This window comes from Rhamphochromis sp. 'chilingali', assembly GCF_963969265.1.
Source record: "Rhamphochromis sp. 'chilingali' genome assembly, chromosome: 9".
NCBI classification, from domain to species: domain Eukaryota; kingdom Metazoa; phylum Chordata; class Actinopteri; order Cichliformes; family Cichlidae; genus Rhamphochromis; species Rhamphochromis sp. 'chilingali'.
The window spans coordinates 16,571,183-16,593,094 of record NC_137936.1 but is presented as its reverse complement, the minus strand read 5'-3'; the positions used below and the strand labels follow the sequence as shown (position 1 = coordinate 16,593,094).

The 21,912-nt window shown below is 38.9% G+C and overlaps 3 protein-coding genes across 4 annotated transcripts; 1 reads left to right on the top strand and 2 right to left on the bottom strand.

Annotated features, from left to right (window-relative positions):
- Positions 1-73: 73 nt before the first annotated feature.
- On the bottom strand, positions 74-8,652 carry LOC308402737 (neuritin-like). 2 transcript variants are annotated; one of them, XM_080891820.1, is made up of 3 exons: positions 7,527-8,652; positions 6,445-6,598; positions 74-5,697 (listed from the first exon to the last, which is right to left on the bottom strand). In XM_080891820.1, exons 1-3 carry the CDS (start codon positions 7,576-7,578, stop codon positions 5,469-5,471), a joined length of 435 nt encoding a protein of 144 aa, XP_080747946.1. In that variant the 5' UTR covers positions 7,579-8,652; the 3' UTR covers positions 74-5,468. The 2 variants fall into 2 exon arrangements, with proteins under 2 accessions (XP_080747946.1, XP_080747947.1); XM_080891821.1 differs by having other exon boundaries at positions 6,445-6,595.
- A 234-nt stretch (positions 8,653-8,886) lies between these two features.
- LOC308402755 (translocon-associated protein subunit alpha-like) lies at positions 8,887-13,972 on the bottom strand. The gene is made up of 9 exons (XM_080891845.1): positions 13,815-13,972; positions 12,858-12,976; positions 12,688-12,781; positions 12,392-12,519; positions 10,439-10,573; positions 9,960-10,036; positions 9,459-9,537; positions 9,171-9,264; positions 8,887-9,052 (listed from the first exon to the last, which is right to left on the bottom strand). The coding sequence occupies exons 1-9, from the start codon at positions 13,882-13,884 to the stop codon at positions 8,988-8,990; spliced, it is 861 nt and encodes a 286-aa protein (XP_080747971.1). The 5' UTR covers positions 13,885-13,972; the 3' UTR covers positions 8,887-8,987.
- A 109-nt stretch (positions 13,973-14,081) lies between these two features.
- Positions 14,082-21,661, top strand: LOC308403097 (uncharacterized protein). The gene is made up of 6 exons (XM_080892348.1): positions 14,082-14,260; positions 19,286-19,402; positions 19,755-19,788; positions 19,881-19,942; positions 20,028-20,119; positions 20,911-21,661. Exons 1-6 carry the CDS (start codon positions 14,233-14,235, stop codon positions 21,157-21,159), a joined length of 582 nt encoding a protein of 193 aa, XP_080748474.1. The 5' UTR covers positions 14,082-14,232; the 3' UTR covers positions 21,160-21,661.
- Positions 21,662-21,912: the final 251 nt, after the last annotated feature.

The window sequence follows — 21,912 nt, the reverse complement described above, 5'->3', positions numbered from 1 at the left end:
TGGGGAAAAAAAACTGTAAAAAGTTTAACATTTATGTCCTCCTTCACTTTCAAAGCCATCCAATCGGCCGGATTGGGGTCTTCACCCGACCCGACCGATTCTGGCTCCTGGGCCTTATGTTTTACACCCCTGCTCTATATAAGAGTGAGCCGACTCTTACAAAAAGGTGAACAACTGTTTCCCGAAATCTCCACAAATTACTTTTTTTTTACTTTGTACAAACTCGTGACTACTCTTTCTAAGTTGCTACTTTGTTATCTAGCAGTGGAACCTCTGAAAGTGTTCACATCACCTTTTGTATCTTAGATTTTTTTGGTAATGTAATTCAATATACAAACTCTGGATAGATCTATTCACATCATTAAATTCCTTGGGGAGAAAAAGAAATTTCTCCTTTCTGGAGATTTAAATGTCTGCACATCTCATGTTGATTATATTAAAAGGGTAAAGTCTTGGAGAGGAAACTGCAGGTGGAAAAACAAAAAAGCAAAAACAAACATTGGCCATCATGCTTCAGACATCAAACATGGCTTCTCTAATGAGGGTATTTCCACATGCATGTCTTTACTTCTCCAAACCTTTTCTGCCCTGGGCCTTGATCCCTCGCTGCAGGAAGTGTCCAGGTGGAAAGCAGCAGATGGGAGAGCACTAACGAGTTGAAAAACGCTGGTTGCAGTCGTCCTTACCCCCACTTTGCTCCGGGGATGACTAAAAACAGAAACTGTAATAGATGGGTTAAAAAGGATCGGCTGCAATCAGTAAATGTACCACCGGTTTCCATCTTAGTGCTGTTACTCTCCTGAAGCCAGTGAGCACACACTTAGGTTTTAAACATTGTGCTTTATTATTATAAACACATTACTTTTCCATATATTGCTTTATACAGTCTTGTAAATTGTGTATTAAACTGAAAAAACCAAACCCTCACATGGATACTGAACTTGGTTTTACATTCAGGAGTTCTTTCCATGTTTGAGCTGTCATTATTAGGATTACTATGGTATCATCATGCTTTGTTCAACAGCAGGGAAAAAAGTCCCCTCTTAAGAAGTGACTATTGTATTGCTCATGCTTTGAGGACATCACAACTTTTTTTTTTTTGTATTGTTACCCCCAGGTACACAGTGGATGACGTAACAGCAGTACAAACCTCTTTCTAAAAAAGCTGTGGCATTAGGCAAAAATATCAATAAAAACAGAGTGCATTGTTTTGCAAAAAATTTAAACCCCGTAATTCATGAAAGTAGTCCAAAATAAACATTCTTTAACTTTGTTATTTTTAAATATGTTCTCGTTTTAAAGATGATGCTGTTAAACTACTGGACAGGCGAGTAAAATGACTCTTAGTAAAGAAAGCGTCCCAGAAAACTATGTCAGAAGTAAGGATGGTGCATAATATCACTGAAAGGTTCAGAGAAAATCCAAAGAAATCTCTGTATGCAAGTGAAACGGCTAAAAGCCAATGTTGAAGGTGCGCCCTCACGTAGCACTGCATTAGAAATAGACATGATTATGTTGTGAAGATCAGTATAGCGACTCAGGACCACTGTCAGAGAACAGGTTTGTCTTGTCATCCATAAGAATAAATTAAAACAAACAAAAATAAAGAAACATCCTGATATGTTGTCTTCTCTGGTAGTTGCATAAACTATTAAATCTTACCACCTACATACTAGCAACCATGATATGGGAAGCATTAGTATGTATGGTATGGTAAATTGCAGATATACTATACAAGACAAAAGTATTAGGCCACACCTCTTAATGTTTGAATTTAGGTGTATCAAATCAAGCACGTAGCCACACCTGCAGTCTGCTTGTGAAAGAATGGGTTGTTCTCAAGAACTCGCTGAGTTCTTGAGAACTTAAGTGCTGCCCTGTAGTAGGATGTCGTTGTTACAACATTAGTTGTTACTTTGGGTTTATGCTTTTTGATCTATGCTCTAATTGTCGCAACCACAAATCCCCCTTAAACCCTGAGCCATAACGTGATTCGACTACATGTCAGCTATTGTGACTGGCCTGTTCAGTCCTGTTGATTTTTCCTTTTGAATTTATCCATGTGAGAATAACAATCATTACCTCATTAAAAGGAAAAATAATCATATCTATATGAAGACTCATAAATGTCAGCAAATTCCTGGAGGAAAATTGCTTAAGCTATTGTAGTGGAGAAAACTGCTTAAGCTATTCTCCCCCAGAGTAACAAATATGTTTGGACCCTCAAAAAAACTGACTTCAATAAGAGGAGGAAAAAAATCCCTGCAGTTTATTTATTCCTATCACCTGGCACCGCATATAAAACACTGAGACATGACCACACATAATACACCAGCACAAGCACAAATGACATCAGCCACTTACGTACGTTACGTTGTAGGCTCTACAAAGATTCCCTGCAGAAGTCTAAATCAAGAGTCAGTGGTATTATTGCAAAGTGGAAGCGTTTAGGAACCACAACAACTCAGCCAACAAGTGGTCACATAAAGATACAGAGCAGAGCTGGCGAGCGCTGAGGTGCATAGTGCGTAAAAGCTGCCAACGCTCTGCTGTCTTAGTAACTGCAGAAAGCCTCCTCTTGCATTAACATCAGCACAAAAACTGTCCACTAGTAGCTTCGTGGCACGACTTTCCATAACCGAGCAGCTCCTGTAGGTGTAACATGTGGGTGGCCCAATACTTTTGTCCATCCAGGCATCATTAATGTTAAACAGGCTTTAAAAGAACGTATGGTGGCATCTTCTGCAGAGAACAACTGAACTGTTGAGCAGGTTAACGAGCATAAATTGGGAAAAAATTGATTTCAGAACTACATTTGGTTTTCTCAGCTTCGAAATGCTTGTGGAGTGTTGTTTCAAGAAGTGATGAACACGCTCTTATCTCAAGTGCTTTTGAGATGTGACATTCGTAACTATCCATCTCATTATATTTAGTATGGTGTGTTATATTTATTTTAAATAGGGGTTTACATGATTTCCAAATCCAAACATTCTGTTTTATTTGGCTCTTCCCACCTTTTTTGGAAAAGGGATTGCACTTTGAAAGATGAAAGAAATAGAAACAGAGCAAACATGCTGATGGAGTCTAGGTAGGTATGGGGGTGAGGATAATACATCTGCATAACAAAGGATGCAGGCACACTGAGGAGCTAGCGTAACTTCATGCACAGATCAAGACCACTGTACGCCATCTCCGAGGTAAAATTAACAATCTGTCCATTTTTCTGAAGCACTGTCACAAAAATCACCGTGCACTTGTGATAACATAAACGACTGAATGATCCAACTTTGTTAAGATCATTTTTAAAGCAAATATGTATATATGGACACAGTTTGGGCAAAACAAACAAAAGAGAAACACTATTTCTCCAACATTTGAATTTACTCCGAACCAAAGGGCTTGATGCTGTTTTAAGAATAAACACCGTTTTTTTTCCATGACACATTCACCAAAATATTAATCACAAAAGACAATTACTACTCATGACATCTCATAGACTTTTGTGCTAAATAGATGCAAGTTATTACACATTAATCTTTCTGTTTCTGAAGTTTGTTATTATTCTCACAATTTGACTTAACAGATAAAAAAATTTTTTTAGAAGAGGAGAACATTGTTTGATATATCAAACACATATCAATGATGTAATCAGTAGAACTTTATGGCAGATTTGTCTTTGAAAAGCCACCCACGTGTATTCTGTCATCTACTGGAGTATGCAGACTACTTTAATGCACAAGGTTAGTAATAGGATGTTAATAGCAAGTGAGCATTTTCTCACAGAAAGTCACAAAAACAAAAATTTTGTTTTTACACAACGATCAGTGGGTTGGAAAATTAAAAGGAGCCGTGGTTTAACTAAAGGTTTAACATGGATCATGTGCAATATACATCCCCTATTTTTTGGTGTCTTTATAGCAGCTATGCAACATCAGCCCTGATGGGCTGAAAGCTTATAAGGAAAAAGGGAATCCAAAGTTGTGTACGAACTGCTTGATTGTCACCTTACTACAACATTTTCTACTCTTCAAAACAAGTTAAAGAGTGAATTCACCTCTATAGTGCATACAAATGTTGTTTAGTCATGTCGAGTCTGATTTGGCTCTTTGTTTGATCGGTAACAACCTTAAATAAACAAAAAGTACAGAAATGTGCGTTTGGTCGATAATTTCTATGTTGTAACAATACGTCTCGGCAATAAATCTGAGTATGAGAGCTGCACCCCTGAAAAACTTGTCAAATCTGGTTTGTCATTGTTAAATTGCCAATATACTTTGTTTCTTCAGACTTCGATCGTCCAATCCAATAAGCACCAAACAAGAGTCAGTAGCAGAATAAGCTGAAGATTTGGCAAGGTTTTCATGGGTGCAACCCACATACTCAACTCTGCTGCTCAACCCAAAAATGTGTTTTCCTTACAAATGTGGCAGCATGTAAGGAGAAATTAACAGGCTTTCCAGTAGTATAATATTTAACATGAAGCATTGTTACAACAGAGGACAACCAACCAAACAATAATTTCCTTGGTTTTCGTACCAAGTTTGTAAGGAACTTAAAAGCGGTAAGATGTTATTCTTCATGACGTGTCTTTTTAGTGTTTTCACAGAGCAAAGCTGTGTTTATACAAACTCAGTGGAGGTCAAAAGGTTTATGCTGTAGCTCATAATTAAAGAGGCAGACTGGCATTGTAGTAGTCTGACAGCCCCATCGTCTGTACTACAAGCAGCAGCTGGTTAGCTTAAAAACTGGAAATAAGAGGGTGGGGCAGAACTGCCAGCACAGATCATTCACAAACATTTTATAAATCATTTCTTCAAATTACACAAAAGTGAAAAATATATATATTTAATGACAAGCTAAGCTAAAACTGGTTGCTATGCCTTTCATATTTACTGGTGAGATCTTAAAGTGGGGTCAGTTTTCTAATTTACTTATTGTAAAATCAAACTTTTTCTTTAAGGAGCATGGTGAAATCAGACTTTACACAAAACACACCATGGATGCAATAACTATCTTATATACAAAAATGTGAGCGATGAATAAAAAGTTATTTGGGCTTAAAAACTACAAAAATTAGACGTTATATTTTCACACAGGTAAACTATTGCAAGCTGTGTTTTACTGCACGACATTGTACAGATATATGCGGCAATGTGCCTGCTCCTTGTACAGTGTTAGTAACCCAGAGCCACAGGTGTCTGATAGTAGAATGAGCTGACCAAATTGAATGTGGAATCCACGAGAGTGTGTGCTTTTAATCTGTTTATAATGCAATTCTTTCTGCCACTCCACCCAAAGCTGGAGTATTTGAGAGAATTTCAAACCTCATTCATCACAGACATCAGCGACTCTAGGTCAAAATAATCCTTTGAAACATTTGTGCTCTTAAATCCTTGGCTTTAAGTTTAAACTCTGGAGGACCGAAGCACGGCGAATACGGCGTCCTCCTCACCCAACCCCTGCTCCATCTATGCAGAAGCCCAGCCGGGCCCAGTCAAGGCCAGCATCAGCGGCAAGATGAGGACAGCGCTAGGTGAACTTAGACTGGGAGAGGAGCTGGGACTGCACAGATCAAACAGACTTCCCTGGAAGCGTATCTTCCTGGAGTCCTGCCTCAGAGTCTCCCAGATGGAGCTGACTTCCTCCTGACAGTCGGACAGCGCCGTGAGCGCACAAGTGTGGAAAGCTTCCCAGTGGCTGTGGCAAATAAAAGGATCATCAGTTCAGCACTGTGTCTGACATTTCACTCGGAAGTCATTCCCACAACAGCATGCAGACATGCACTGGCTGTGCCCGATTAATTTGCTTGCCAAAAATCTATCACTCACACGGCTACGAAGGATGCAAGTAAGTCAAGCTGTGCTTTAATTACCATGGCAACTGTATGAGAGAGTGAAACAATATCACAGATGATATTGCAAGTGGGCAATTTTCAACCAAAGGATTGAGTGTAAATCTTTCTCTTCAGTGCACTGTGTTGGGGTTGTGGAGTGCATGCAGTAACAGTGACAAAGAACTTCCCCCGAATTTCATTACTGCTGCAGCGAGGTCATACATTATTTAGCACAATGGCTCAGTGTCTCAGCACCATTCATTTCTCTAGTCTCCTCTTCTCTGGGATTGTGGCATCTGCTCCCTTTCTCTCCAGTATTTTGTTATGAGATGAATATTTCATCCTGTATATGTCTATATTATTGCTCTCAATTACGCCTTATTTGATCCTAATTGAACTGAAAGACAATTTTGTGCACCAATGGGTTTCTTAATCGACCCATGAAAGCTGGTTTCTCTCTGCATTTCTTGTTCTCTCTGCTGAGGTTATCATTTGTATCTTAGTGCATATGAAAGCTCTACTCACAAAGAGTGATGAGAGCTCAAGCTCACAAAACTCTACAAGGAATGTCTCGCTGCTGCTCGTGCACTCGCCGGTAAAGTAATTATCACCTGCACACAGCTGCCACTCCCCTCTCACTGGTCACGTTCTCCTGGTAGTTGTCCATGCTCTCTCCCAGCTCCAGGACACATTCGGAGAAGTCCTTATAAATGTTCTCACACTTCACATCGACAGAGTCTCCTGGCACCGCTAAGGACAGAACTACTGAAAAAACAGATACAGGAGACAGCTTTCTTTACCGCTTTTGTGATGCTTTGTACACTGACAAGCTACAAATAACCATGAGAGACAAATCAGCATCCACTGTAAGTGCACATAAATCAAATTTCTTTCTTGCTAAGTGTCTGGCTTAAGATTTCAGACTACTTTCAGACTTCACTTACGAATATACAACCTTTAAGCAAAGACCTCTCTATTACATTTATAATAATAAATACTATCACTCTTATTTAATTTGATAATTTAATTTGATCAGAAAAACTATGTGACAGGTTGTCAAACTTTCACTTCAGAAGCTGGAAAACCCCACCCCACACTCCATATTTCTTATCAATAATTAAGAGTGAAAAAAAAAAGGGATCCAAGTTAAATAAAGGTCAGCATCAGAAAACTTTTGTTTATTTTGCCTACCAAAAGATCACATTCATTCGGCTCATTCTCTTCCTGGTCGTCCAGCCCCACAGTTTTGGAGCAACTGCTCTAGACAGATGTAATGTGGTGGAAGGAAAACATTCCTGACCACCGCAGCCCAAAGCTCGCTTTGTCAATAATAAACTGTACTGATTATAAAGTGCATATTTCTGTATTTTAGTAAAAGTGACAGTTGAGTGAAAAAAGAAGAAGAAACCATTCCGTGAGTTTTTGTCTTTAGGTAAGCGTTTCATGTAAGAAAGCTTGCACACTAAGTATAGATACAACACCCAGTAGGCTATCTACCGCCGCTACAAGCAGTTGGCACTGGTACAGGTCTGATAACCATCATGCAACACTGATGGAGATAAATAAGCTTACGGTCACAGCACCTACATTCTGCTGCAGGAAGATTAAAAGAAGAGAAAAAAAAGACAGCTTTCTGTTCCAAACCATCCCAACTGGCTCCCACCATAAAGCGACTGAGATTGAGATACCGTACCGGTGGCAAAGGCAACAATCCATCCGATCTTCGTCGACATGAAAAATCCCATATCATCCCATTTCAAGCCGAGCGGAGGGCGCGGGATGCTGCTGAGGCGCCGAAATAAAAAGATAAAAAGCGTCTCTGAGTCACACGGAGGTGATTAGCTGCCCATCATTAATGTGAGTCGATGTGTATCAGTGATTGAGCGCCGATAAACACTTGGTAGGTGTGTATTCACAGTCCTTCCTTGCTCCGGCCGACTGCTGACGTTACCTGCCCCCCGGCGCGCGCTGAGCTCATCTTCCCCCCTTCAGCACCGGACAGTTCTCACCTCCCCGAGCAGGAACCACGGCCCTGCTTCATCACCCGGTGCTTTTATGCTTTTGTTAGACACCTCACACAGGATGTCATCACAGGATCTCAGCTTTTACACATATATACACATATTCCCTCAATCACATATCTGAGGTTGGGAAAATAAATATTTACTTTGTTCCACAGGGAAAATGTGGAAAGGTTGTGGAATGCTGTGGAAACATGTAGCATTTGTCTTTTCCCTGATTTTTTCTTTCTTTCTGCACACTTTCACAATCAAACAAATTTTTAATATTACACAAAGATAATCTGAGTAAATACAGCCTTTTATTGTTTTTCAGAAGGCGTTGCATCACAAATACTGACATACAGTGTGACAGACCGCATCACTAACACTGACTGAATGCTCTGCTCAGGAGTAAGGCGGCAAAATTGACTTGCACAGACACTGAGACACATGGTTTCGACATTTGCACTTGCAGCTGCCACTGTACCACTTTAAAAAACATAAAATCATTAATGGACGTTATGTGTGAATCATGTGTGGTAATTAAAAAAAAAAAAAAAAAAAAAAACCGGCATTTTTTGCAAGAGACCAGATAAGGCAGAGAAGGGTTTGATGATAGAGAAGACTGTGATATTTTCATTGTTATTATCGGAAATAAAATAAAAAAAATAAAAATAAAAAAAAGGAGTGGCAATAAACTCAAATTCAACCCTCTTCAAGAAGGCAGTTCAAGCCAGCCCTTGTAATCTTAATTACCGATTGTCTTATTTTTCCCATTACATCTCTCTCTCTCTCTCTCTCTCTCTCTCTCTCTCTCTCTCTCTCTCTCTCTCTCTCTCTCTCTCTCTCTCTCTCTCTCTCTCTCTCTCTCTCTCTCTCTCTCTCTCTCTCTCTCTCTCTCTCTCTCACACACACACACACACACACACAGATACAAAAGTCCCTTTAAAATGAGCCACAGTTCAGTCTTCTTAGTGTTTAAATGGTCATGGTCCAATGAGAGCACAGGATCCTCTCAGCATGTAATACCTTGAGACTGTATCGAGCTCCGATTCTCAAACATTTGCATTCTTTGTAAATTTGAACTGAGTTATTGTTGCGAGGTGTTCTGAAAGTTTGATCAAGATTATAACGACAAAGGGAAGCCAGCACGTTTATTGGTCTGTCCCAGCCGCCCTCTTGGTTCGTTTCCGGGGGGATGCTTTAGGGGAAGCCTTGTCTGAAACACAGGAAGTAAAGATCAAATACTCAGAAATCAAAATCACAGTAAGAAAACAAAACAAAGCAGAGGGTGAGTGGAGCAGTGTAATCATAACAGCTGGGCAAAATGAACTTACTCATGGCATTAAGAGTCTCCTGAGGAATCCAGCTGATGTCCACATCATTTATTCCAGCAGTGCCCTTTTCTATTTTCAAAGAAAGCCTCTTTTTCTGCAGAACACACACAAAGGTAGAAAGACCACATTATGTCATGTTAAATCCAATTTATTCACCATCATGCTGACTTTACCAGAAACATTTCTTCACATTTACACTGATTTACAAAGATGCGCCTCATTTCATCTAATAGGCAGACAAAATATCCTTAGATAAAAACAGAAAAGCCAGGGATGACGAGCACATACCGTCCTCGAGTCCAGGACCTGGTACATCCCGAAGAGCAGCAGGGATACCAGTCCCGCCAGGAACACGTACATAAACATTCTGCAAATAAAAGCAAAAACTCCAAGTTACAAATACACAAGAGCACAAAAAACAAGAAGAAGCCAGATTTCTCCATTTATCAACCTCGATTGCAAATTTTATGTTCGATTTTTTTTCCCAGAAGGAATACGCTGTCTTCAGCTCGACTAATATTTCTGCCAACAGTTTGCACGTCTTACACCAGCAGCACAATCCTGGCTGCGAGTCTCTTTGTGACAATTTCACACCTCCTTTTGCAGGTTTGTACATGCAGTGCAATCTTCTGGGAGAGCTGCAGAGAGCCGGATGTGCCAAAACGACGTGACAAATACAATTTTGGACATTTCCATTTTTCTTTTTCTCCAGTGGAATTAAAAAGACACAAAACACTTCATTTGCGTTTTCAATTTTGCCTTTACATAATAAAAAGCAGAAAAGCTTACGTTTCTCCATCCAGTCCCTCTTCTCGTTCAGTGATGGTGACAGTCTGGTTGTAAACGGCAGTCTGGAACACGCTGCCCTAAATTTATTTTTTACAAAAGAGAAGTCAAAAGACAAACAGGGAAAACAAAATTTAGGAGCTTCTCTTTAAAACGTGTCATTAAAATGACTCAGTATTTGTTAATAGTGCAGAAAAAAGCAGTCAAAGCTCAGCAGGGGGAAATGATGACAGTAAGGACCGTCCTGGAAATCCAAATTATGGGAGAGAGAGAGAAAAAAAAATAGTTGCTAACAAAATGTAGTGCTGATGAAGATTTCTTCAAGGCTTTTAATATTCATGAATCATGAATAATCATTAGGTGTGCTGTGAAAAATATTCCTGACAGTTACTGCCTGATATCTTCACATTCTACCCCCTGCCACCTTCTCTCAGTAAAAACAATAAATAAATAAACTTTTAAAACAATAACACTTATTTTACCTCAGTGTCTTGATAGTTGAGCAGGATTACAAGTCCAAATGGGCGACCGGCCATTGGCTGTGCTGGGATGAAGGAGTACTCGAAGGAGGCCTGAGCTTGTGGTTTGACGACAGTGTTCAGGGGCAAAGCTGTGAACTATAAACACACAAAACACTAAGAAATCATTTTCTGAAAGTATGACATGAGCTAGTTTGGTTTCCTCAGTTAACCTAACATCAGCGTCTTTAGACAAAGCTGGGGTACCCGGAGAGAATCCGGGGAGAATGTGCAAACACCACACGAAACGCTCCGGGAACCTGGAACCCTCTTGCTTTGAAGCAACAGTGCTGATCTCTAACACCGTGCTGCCATTTCTGAGGTTTCATTAAAGCTAAACAAAGTAGCCTTTGCTAGTCCCAGAAATGGGAAATTCACAAATGAAGAGAGCATGTGCACAAATATAATAAACATCATTTTACTTTAATGTTTCTGCATCATTCAGATATTTAAGTTGTTCTGTTACACAATTCAGTGTGGAGTTCATGTTCTTCCCTGAGTCTGTGTGGGTTTTCTCAGAGTACTCTGGCCTCCACCCACAGTCCAAAGACATGTGGGAGTTAGTGGGGTTCGGTTAACTGGGGATTATAAATTGCCCATAGGTGTGAATGTGAGTGTGAATGGCTGTCTGCGTGTTTTAGCCCTGCAACAGACTGGCGACCGGCCCAAGAGGTCACCAGTCTGTCGCCCTGTGGTAGCTGGGATAGACTCCTGCCCCTGCCACGATCCTGAACTGGATAAATGGAAGAAAGGATGGATGTACAATCCCACCCTTAACATTTTTTTTACTTTATTTTTCATTAAGACATGAAAGGAATAGAGAGTGTTTATATGTATTTTTTCAGCATTTCTCAACATTCAAGAGAATAAAACAGAAGTAATGAACATAGGAAATAAAAAGAGAATTCAAAGAAACCTAAACCCTGATATAAACTCAGGGAAAGTCTTGCCATAAAAGTATGTTTAAAGGTTTAAAGGCATGACTTAAAAAAAAGTGACCAACCATGTCAACCAGGTTGTTCCAGAGTTATGAGGCGCTCAGTGCAAATGCTCTCACCTTAGGGCTGTGCGATATGACCAAAATCTCATATCCCGATATAAGACATCTATCGTCTGATAACGATATAAATCACAAAAATTTAACATTTTCTGTAAATTCTGTGAATCTCAGGCAGCTCGACTTGCGTGAAATGTTTCCAGCTGCGTGTCATGTACCTGGAGTTGAGTGTTTTAATTGAAACTATACATTTTTAGACATAAGTTGTAACGGCCGCTGTTTTCTTTGTGAGCATTTATTACACGGCGTGCTGCGGGGAAAAGCCTGTTCTAACGTTTGAGTCTAAGGTTTATTTTTTAGCACCTGGCGGCTCTTTTTGCTCCTCATCCGTTAATACGTGATTCAGTTTATTTTGAAAAGTCTCAACAGGATGTTGAGCTTTATTATGAAAGGTTTATGTGGAACATAAACAAGCGGACATGCGATGGTTTTACCGTTGCTGTTGCTAACGACAACGCATAAAAACAGGCGATTGTCTGTCAGTAGTGTGGTTATATTAAATATAAGAGAAAGAGAGAACTTTAAGAAATTAATATACCCACTACAGTGACCATCAAAACGATTAAAAAATATTGCCGTAAACAGTTTATTTTGCGACACCATGAAACAAACGATAGCGTAAAATGAAACGATAGACGTTTTTATATCGTCATCCGATATATATCGTTATATCGAACAGCCCCATCTCACCTCTTACATTTTATATACTGGTGCATGTGGTAGTTAGAGGTGGAAGATGTACACCATGAGCGGCCTTAAAGGCAGCCAATAACATTTAATTTCATAGCTAAATCTCTTTAGTTATGAACTTTTTACATTAACATTTTACAGCAGGATATGCGGCACATTGTGTCACTTACATTTTGGATGAAGAACTGGAAGTCCTGGGGATAACGAAAGGAGGCCTCCAATGACTGAACGGTGAACTCCTGACTACCCTTGTTGGAGAAACCCACCAGGAACCGCACAATTTCATTGGCAGGAAACTCTAAAAGTGTCATGACCAGAAGTAAATAATGAATAAAAGTAAAAACACAAATGTGAAGATACCATGTGTTTAACACGGCCACAAAACTGGCTTCTACACCATGAAACAACTAATTAAGCTTTTTGCTTTAGTTTTCTAGCAATTATTAACAAAACCAGCAAGACCAACCTTCTCCCGTGGTGAAGATGATCGTCGTGTCGGCATCAGGGTGAGAAGCTAACAGTTTGTCCGCCGCTTCGTCGGAGTCATCTTCGTGTCCTTCCTGATGACACACACAACTTTACATTGTAAAACCACCACTAGTATGCCTAATCGTGCTGCGCCATCACTGTACATACCGAGGTTTGCATCTGATCCTCTTCAACAAGGACATCTTCATCATCTTCCTCTTCATCTACTGCAGCATCTGAGTCCTCGACAATGTCCTCGGCCGAGTCTGAGTCGGCATAAACGTGGCCTGCGAGTCAGAAGCCACAGTGAAGACATGAATGGATTACGGGAATGATGCTGGTTAACACACATGAAAAATGTTTTAGCAGTTTTCATATGACAATCTGAGCTTGTAATCTTTGTTAATTCAGTGTGTAAAACAGACAAGAAAGTGCTGCATTTGGCCATCATCGTCACACAGACAGTATTTATTTATTTCATAGCAATTTATGTCAGATTATGTCTGTATCAAGTCACGTGATGAAGTGATAGATGGTTATTTAAAGAAGAAAAGCAATGGAAATGTGGGCGAAAATCTAATATACACTTAAGCAAGGAAAAATCAAATAAAAAGCGGTTGTAATAAATCTGGCAACCTTGCCTCCAATTTCAATGAAACAGGAGCAAAGACACTTGAATGTGTGTCAGCAGGGCAGAAACCAGCAGAGCCAAACAGTACGAACATCTTATCTATGGTGACGTGTCCCAGAAAAGAGAGGGAGCCTCCAGCTGCTCTTACATCCTCGGCCACTTCATACATTCATATTAAAAAGCTGCTCTGTGGCTCCAAAGGGAAACTAAACTTTGCGTGACGTGTATATATTTCTTCTTACGAAGAAAAAGACCGCTTTTTCTTTAATTCACAACAAAAGCGACAGACTATTGTATATCTCTAGATGTTTAAGAATAAAACCTGCCTTATATTCACGTTAGCAGCTGACCCAGCTGTGGAGAAAGCTGTCGGATCGCCCCGTGACTGTGCCACGTCAATATGTTAGGCGAAAAACTTCTGACCAGCAGCGGAGTGAGGCTACAAATGTATCTGCCTGCTTTCAAGTGAAATAAATACATAAATAAATGCTTACCAACTGATATCAGACCGCAGGGGAAGGCCAGGAGAAAAAGCAGCAAAAGTTTTGATGTGAAGTTGAACATGTTTGCAGAGGTGGAGGCTGAAATTAGTACCACATCAGCAGTTTGAGGAGTAGAGGACGGGAGCTGAGGAGGGGGCGGGGTAAGAGGAGTTCTTCTTCTTCTCCATATTTCATGGCGCATGCGTAGAGCTTAGTGGTGCATTACCGCCACCTAGAGGAAAAACAAACAAACAAACTTTGTAGCGTGGATGAAGTGGAGCCACGTCGTCCATCTTTAACACCGTCGTTGGGCTGGATGTGGATGTGAAGTAGACTGTGTATAACAGCTGTTTGTTTTCAGGGCTTTTTATTTTGCACCAGCATCTAAAACGTTAATAACAGGAACATTAAGTTGAATCACCATGTTTTTATGAAGGGCCAGGGGCACACGAATGGAGGTGGGTGAGGCATTAAAATCCCTTGATTCGCATTAAGGCTAAATATAATCCAAAAGCTTAATGTATATGACAGTATATGACAGGCTACACCGTGACATGTCTGTGTTGCACATGAGGCTGCACAACAGTTGTGACCCTGTGTAAAATGTAAATAAATGTAAATGTAAATTGTCTTGTTGAAATATGCATTACTGATTTTCAGCCTTGTTCTTTGCGAGGTCTCCAGATTATGTGAATCTTTTGATGATGTTGTGGACTGTAGATTAGGAGGTATTCAGTCTTCTCATTTTATGATGAACATTTTATGCACTTTATTTTGAAACTGTTCCACATTTTGTAGACACAGTTCTCTGCAAACTGTTGAACCTCTGCCCATCTTTAGTCCCAACATTTACGTTTCCGCCCTTTTCTTGCTCCTGTCCTAACTTTTGTGGGATGTGTTGCTGCCATCAAATTCAAAATGAAAATATTTTTCATGAAATTGTATCAGTTTAAACATTTGATGTTTTCTGTTTTGTCGTAATATAGGTTCATGAGATCTGCAGATGTTGGCATTCTGTTGTTACTTACATTTTTCGCAGGGTCCTAACTTTTTTGGAAGCGGTGTTGCACAAGACATGTACATAGATTTCTACATCAATTTCTAACACTGGGACTGACTTTGATAAACCACACTGAGTGACAAGAGGGTAGCCAAAGGTAGACAAACCAGAAGATAAAAAAAATAAATAAATTAATGTCTGCATAGCAGATAGCATGGTGGTATCTCAAAAACTCTCTTAATACAAGTGAAAACCTCTGCAGTTGTTTACAACGGAAAGTTTCTGACGCACTGTGGTTAATGTGGCTTTATGTGTTTTTGACCGGTGTACCTAACTATAACACAAGCATTCCCACAACTGTCAGTTTTAGTTTCCTTCGTCTTATTTGTTCCTATTAATAAATACACTGTAGCATTAGAATGATCCTATAGGTGGAGAATATAAGCAGCGGGATGGAGTAACACAGCTAGGATATTATACATACAGTGTGATGAGCAGCGCTTCAGTTAGTCCATTTAATTAACAGTGTAACAGCTCTTTCTGCGCCATTCCTTTTAACAAATTATGAAAAGATCTCACATTTTGGATTTGCCTGGTTGAGCAGATCCATGACTTTAAATATCTGCTTGAGTGCAGTGGTATAAAGGTGGACATGCTTTAACCTATAGCCCACACTCCTTGCAGAAGAATAACTCACCCAGTGTTGGGTGGGATAGCTAAGACAGCCTAAATGTCTTGAGCCACTCTTTACTGAATTTTCATCCATGTCAGATGTCAGCACCAGTAACTTTTGAATCAATGTTTAAACCGAAAATAACTCAGATGCCCAAAATGATGATTGGAACAATCCTTCCCACATCTGGTTTAATTTAATATTCAAAATGTGACACTTTATACACAGAAGAAGGCAAATAAATGACTGCACTGCTGTCTGCGTGTTCAACCCACGCTTCCTTCAGTAAATGGACCGTGAGAGTCTTATCATTTGCTCCTCTCATCCTGAACTAGTGTTCAGCCTGCTGACATGGGGCTGATCAGCAGGCTGCCAGCTCCTGCACGTTTGTATGCAGAAGATTTAGGAGCTGCAGTTCAGCACTATAAATGAATCCTGAAGAATGATTGCTGAACCGGGTGAAATTAATTCCCAGAATGTATGCAAATATTCGTCTTACGTCTGACAGTGATTTGAACAAACCGAAAGCCAAATACCAACAGATTTATCTGGATGATATGAGAATAAGATGCTAAGAGAGCTAAAAACTCATATTTTACCCCCAAAGTGACCAAAACTAGGATGTGACTTAAAAAACTGGGCCTCTGGTTTGTAAACACATCCATTAACACCTTCTTGCTGCTCTAATTCCTGTTGTCTGATGTTGCAGCTATGAAATATGAACAACTAATTTAAGGTGTGTGTTGCCAAGTAAAGAGGTCAGCATGAAAAAGTTAAATCAGTGAACACCACCATGTGCTGAATGTGTCAGACTGTTACCAGAATAATTGGTTAACCTCACTTTCTGTCATGGCCACTGGCATATTTTTGACCCAGCAGCTCACGACTGACTTTAAAGATATATAAAGACATCTGCAGGATTACAACAAAGATACCATTTATTTTGGTTTATGACTTGATCCATTACTTTGACAGGATGCTTCCAAGTTCCATCACTGACATCTGTTACCTCATATGTCTAAATTTCCTAGTCGTTTGCACTTATTAAACACTTTTCTTTCTTAAAGGTCGTAGTTAGCATTTTTATTTTTTTAATCTCATTTTATTATTATTTATTTTTCATATACAAATCACTGCTTTTCATGGATTCTTTTATCTGTATGCATACATGTGTAAAAATCATAACCACTGGAGTTTGTGCTGTAGTAGTTACAAATATTTGTCCCCACTAGAAATGTTTTTATCTCCACGGAGAGAATTTGCTCTCATTCTTAATATGTTGTCACATAGTATCCAGATGTTGTGTGAAATAATTAAAGGATTATATTTAGTGCCTCAAAGATAATTAAATGTCTTTTTCAGGATATTTAAAGTAAAAAGGATATATCCCCTTAAATCAAACGTGTTCATGTCGTATTCCTTAACACTGAAAGGGCAGGTCTTCAGCCTTGGTACCTGATCTGTCTTGTAGTCTAAAAAAAGTTTGTGGTTTTCTGCAAAAGCACACATCCTGTAACAGTCCTTTAAGAAAAAAAAGCAAACACGCTGGTGTCACATCATACTGCGTGAGCACAAACATGCAGCGAGTTCTGTAGAACTGCTTGTCAAAGACAGAGTACAGGTGTAAAAGATTTAGTAGACGTTTGTTTTCAGAGTATAGTTTGGATTGTCCTTGGTTAAACTTCACTGCCATGGCAGAAAATTGCAGCTCCACTCAGCAAGGTAAGTCTTGAATGAAGATACAAACATCGTTAGATTTCACAGTAATGTAAGCCAAGAGTTTTCCTTAGAGTTAGATCAGGTTTTACATTATTTATAAATAAAGATGGTTAGTGTTAGTGCTTGTGATGCTTCTTATGTTGCTTTTATATTGAATTAAGCTTTACTGGTTTGACTTTAGAGGGAGTAAAAAAGGTTGATTTTCATATCAGATTGCATTTTGATTAGCAGCTTTTGTGGGACTTCCCCATCTTTTCTGTTATTGCTCTAACAGACGTTTAACAGAATCTCAGTACTTTCCAGATGTAATTTTAAAGTTTTGAAAAAATAAAGTGCTGAAAAATAAACTGTATGCTGTCTGGCACAATGTGACAAAGATCATTCCAGGAATTAAACTACACTGGGCACACCAATAAGCTTATAAAGAGATGTAATTAATATAGCGCAGAACTGTTCAGCTTGTTGGTTCCCTAGCAGTTGCAGTTTCTCATGTGGCACCTTGGGAAAACTAACCGCTCACCCCTGCCTGAGATGCTGCCGGAGAGAGAAACATATCCAAAATTAGAGTCAGTAGGACTTCAGCCAAGGGGGCAGGAGCTGGATGATAAAAATGTTTCCAACTTTGTTTTTAAATCAGTGAATAGTGCTTTAAATAACTGATCACAGCAACCAAAAACAAACAAAGAAAATCCCCCAAAACTGAGCTTACTAAAAGGTAGGTTTCTTTTATACACAGCTTCTCCCACGCCTTCACAGCTGACAAGTGAAGTGTCTGTTGTGTACAGACTCACAGCATTCTGATTAAACAGAATGCTGTGAGTCTGTACACAAGGCATCAGCCGCTCAGAGGCATCAGCAGTTTAATTAGGACGGTGCAGTTTGCCCAAAGGCAAAAAGCAATACTGTGTAAGATCGTAGAATGTGTCTCATTTTAATGAGGCGATGCATTACCAAAGCTAAATTATTTATTTAGATTTGTAACAGAGATCCTATGCACCAGATATTACTCGGGCAGAATGTGGACCCATTTCCACCACTGCAGAGTCCAAACACGTTAAAGTGCTCCTTCGTTCACGGTGAAGATGAGCAAAATTCAGCTGAAAGTTATACGAGATATTGCACACCACAGCTACACAGTTAAGAGTTACAGTTACAGTCAGTCTTTTTATGTGATTCAGTGGCAAACCAAAAACCAACAGTGTGTCGACTGAATGTTTTAACTCACTAGAGATCGATGAGGCTTCAGGAACATGTTAAACATAGTATATCAAAAAGCACTGCAAATGGTTTCTGGGGTAGGAAATGCGCCCAAGATGCTTTTGCTCGGTCTGTATTCCTGCAGCAAACATTGCACACATCACACATCCATGCATGCAGGTTTCTCAGCAAAACCACATTTTCTGCTGCTCAGTGCTGGTGTAGATGTATTGCTCAAGGACTCTGATGCTGTGCATGTTTTCACATTTTGCTTTATTGCCCAATTTCCTTCAGCATTGTTTGAACAATCCACTTTCAAGCATGTACCTCTAGTTCTGCATTTTTTAAAGAGATATATAAAAAAACAATTTTTATTTTGTTTATTCATATTTTAAAAACTTTACATGATGCATGGATGGTTATTCTTCATTAATATTGTTATTATCAGTAGTAGTCACTTATTTAATATCTGTTTAAAATGTGAACTAAAGAGGGAAAAAAAAGGCGTCCCAAATTGCTAAAATTAGCTTTCTGTGTTGCGTGGTGCAGTGATGAAGCACAGCACTCACTTTGTGAGTAGGGTATTTCTGTGTGAAGCTAAGTCATTTTCTCACAGTGCTTCCATTTCTTCCCACATTCAATTCACAATTCATACACATTGCATTAAGTTGATTGTGAGCTCTACAATGAGCACATGTGTAAATGGTAGGCAGTGGATGGATGGACAGAAAGTTAAAGACACAGCTATGTAAAAAAAACTGTCTTTTGATTTTTTAAAAACATACATAGCAGTTTTCTGTCTTCATGCATGAGATTAACTATGAGGTCAGTGAGTGTTGCTCAAACATAGTTTATTAATTTAAAGTGACTCATATTTGTTTTTCTTTTTTCTAGCTTCACAGTTGGGTTGTGTATCTAAGGAATTACAAGCGACCTTAGGAGTTCTCAGTGCAGCGCTGATCATCTCACTGGCATGGAATATTTTTTGTTGTGTATCAAAATTTGGCTCAGGTAATGACATTATTTACTCTATCCTCACTCAAAAAAAAAAAAAAGATTCTTCACCCACAGTAAACATGACACTATAGTTTGAGTAAAATGCAACTGAAATATATTATCAAAGAGTTGTTTATTCTAATACTCAATTATTTAAAAAAAAAGTGCTTGTATAAACTGAATGCATATCAATCAAATACATTTGATTTGACCAGATTTAATTAAATGTAACATTTTTACATTTTACCTGTAACAAAAATACATCAGAAATCCAAATGCAAGTTAAAGTCAGCATTTTATGGGAATTAACACAAAACCCCCTGAAAACAATCCAGTTGTGAATATATTCATCTTTATCTTGTATTAGGAAAATGGAGATGTCCACTGAGAAGACGGCAAAGGTGTGTAGCGTGGTTTTTATTGTTAACAAATTACAGTAAAACAGATCTGCATGTGAAGAACTCCGTTTTCCTTTCTGTGTTCCCAATTTTAGTCAGAGCTTGAGGCAGATGGAAGAAAATCCTATTTATGGAAACGTAAGCTACCTGCAAACAAGTAGGTGCAAGCGGTCGTGCGTCTGGCTGTGCACATGCTTTAGTACACTTGTATCAGATTATAGCGTGATGATATTTCTCCACAGGCGTAACTTTGTTAACAGAAGACAATCCCCCTCACTCATCACTCAGCTCTTCAAATGGGAAGTATCAGCGGAGAGTCAGATCAGACTTACAGGTAGATTCTTTGAAACTCTTTGGTTTGAGATCGTTTATTCTGGCTTCACTTTGGGCTCTCTGTCTGTTCATACAGGTTATTAAACCTTCATGACAATATCTCTCCAGAAAAAGTAAAATACAGCTGTATGATATTAGATTAGGTAATAGTAGGAACATGAAAAGTGGTCCTCTAGCATAGGTCAGTCTAGACCTACTAACCCATGGGTGTCAAACATAAGGCCTGGGATCCAGAATTGGCCCAGAAAAGACTCCAAACTGGCCGCCTGGCCCAATGTGAAGAAGGGCATAGCTTTATTATTTTTAATTGTTATTTAATTTTTAACTCTCAGTTTTATACCTTTTCATGCCAATAAAGGCTTCTCCAGTGCCAGTGATAATAAACCAATTAAACCAAAGTAATTAAATAATAGCTAAATGATTAAACGATGAAAAAAATATTATTATTTTAAAATATCTACTAAGGAAATTTCTGTTGTTGTTTTTTTTTACAGTGGGTCCACAGCAAAATTTTTTTTAAAAAGATGAGGAAAAGCACATATGTATTTCTTACAATTTAAAAGCATAGAGTTGCACTCACAGATTTCTTTCATCTACTAAAGCAGCATTTCTTTATCACATAAGAAAATTGAGATGTACTGTTGAAATTACACTTCTTTTTCTTATATTAAAACATCGCAAGCATTAAATTTAGTTAGTTAAAAGTCTTTTCACAGACAGAAAGGAGAGTTTTACTAGTTCATTGCATTGAAGTGTGATCATGTTTACATTGTTTTTTGTTTCTTCTTCCAGTCCAAAAACCACGACTGCTATGCCAACCTGACCTTAAAGGGCCCCAGGCTGCAGGCTGGTCACAGCTGTCCGCAGATACAGTACTCAGATGTAATGCAGTTAGGGGAGCCACCGGAGTCAGAGAAGGAGGATGACGGTAACACGGACGCCCTCTCCACCGTGTCTGATCTGTATGCTTCCGTGCAAACTCAGCGAACAAAAACCATTGACTCTGCAGACAATGAGGAAGGCTATGCCAACCATCTCTGAGACGTGCACAGCTGCTGATGCTGAGATGACTCAAATGGCTGTTTTTTTTTTCAGGCCCAATCTGTCACCACAGGATGTCAGTGTTTATTATTATATGAAAAATGGAAACGCGTCTGTGCAGTTGTGAAGTAGAGAAGTGCTGCACTTCTCTGATTCATTGGCTCTCAAACTAGTTAACTAGCTAACAAGAGGACGGGACCCACAATTTCAAACAATTATTAATAATAAACAGGATCCGAGTGGATTTTTACTTAAATAAAGCTCAGAGTAATAGCATTCACAAACTCTTTTTGGGTTTGTTAAATTAAAAAGAAAAGAAAATTCATGTTCTTTTAACTCCCCGACAGTTTGAGAATCACTGCTCTCCTGAATGTGAAAGTTTTAACATAAAATGTGTATTTTATGTAACATTTCAATGACATTTTTTGGTGGACCTGTTTTTTGATGGTGCATTTGAAAGCTAATTAAGTACAACATCTCTATTTTTGTTTTTTTGTTTTTACAAAATGACACAGTAATTAATTTTGTAATATTTGCTCTAATAAAATAAATGATTATCTAAGAGTGCTCCAGACAAGCTTTTGTATGCTTAACAATATATTCCACTTATAATAAGTGAGTAAGTAGTTTTTTGACACTTGCTTTTCAAGTCATAGCACATTTAATATTGTGTAATAAATCCCTTTTCTTCTCTTTGCTTTTAACTTGGTAAGAATTCTTTTAAAACAACTTTCTTCTGCTGTGTCAATGTTT

Coding starts and splice junctions, on each gene's coding strand:
- LOC308403097 (XM_080892348.1), top strand. CDS start 14,233: ATGAAGGGCCAGGGGCACACGAATGGAG. Junction 14,261..19,285: donor CCAGGGGCACACGAATGGAG/GTGGGTGAGGCA, acceptor TCTTTTTTCTAG/CTTCACAGTTGGGTTGTGTA. Junction 19,943..20,027: donor CGTAAGCTACCTGCAAACAA/GTAGGTGCAAGC, acceptor ATTTCTCCACAG/GCGTAACTTTGTTAACAGAA.
- LOC308402737 (XM_080891820.1), bottom strand. CDS start 7,578: ATGGGATTTTTCATGTCGACGAAGATCGGATGGATTGTTGCCTTTGCC. Junction 6,599..7,526: donor GATTGTTGCCTTTGCCACCG/GTACGGTATCTC, acceptor CTGTTTTTTCAG/TAGTTCTGTCCTTAGCGGTG. Junction 5,698..6,444: donor GGAGTGGCAGCTGTGTGCAG/GTGATAATTACT, acceptor TATTTGCCACAG/CCACTGGGAAGCTTTCCACA.
- LOC308402755 (XM_080891845.1), bottom strand. CDS start 13,884: ATGTTCAACTTCACATCAAAACTTTTGCTGCTTTTTCTCCTGGCCTTC. Junction 12,520..12,687: donor CATCTTCACCACGGGAGAAG/GTTGGTCTTGCT, acceptor TGACACTTTTAG/AGTTTCCTGCCAATGAAATT. Junction 9,538..9,959: donor GAGGGACTGGATGGAGAAAC/GTAAGCTTTTCT, acceptor TTTTATTTGCAG/AATGTTTATGTACGTGTTCC.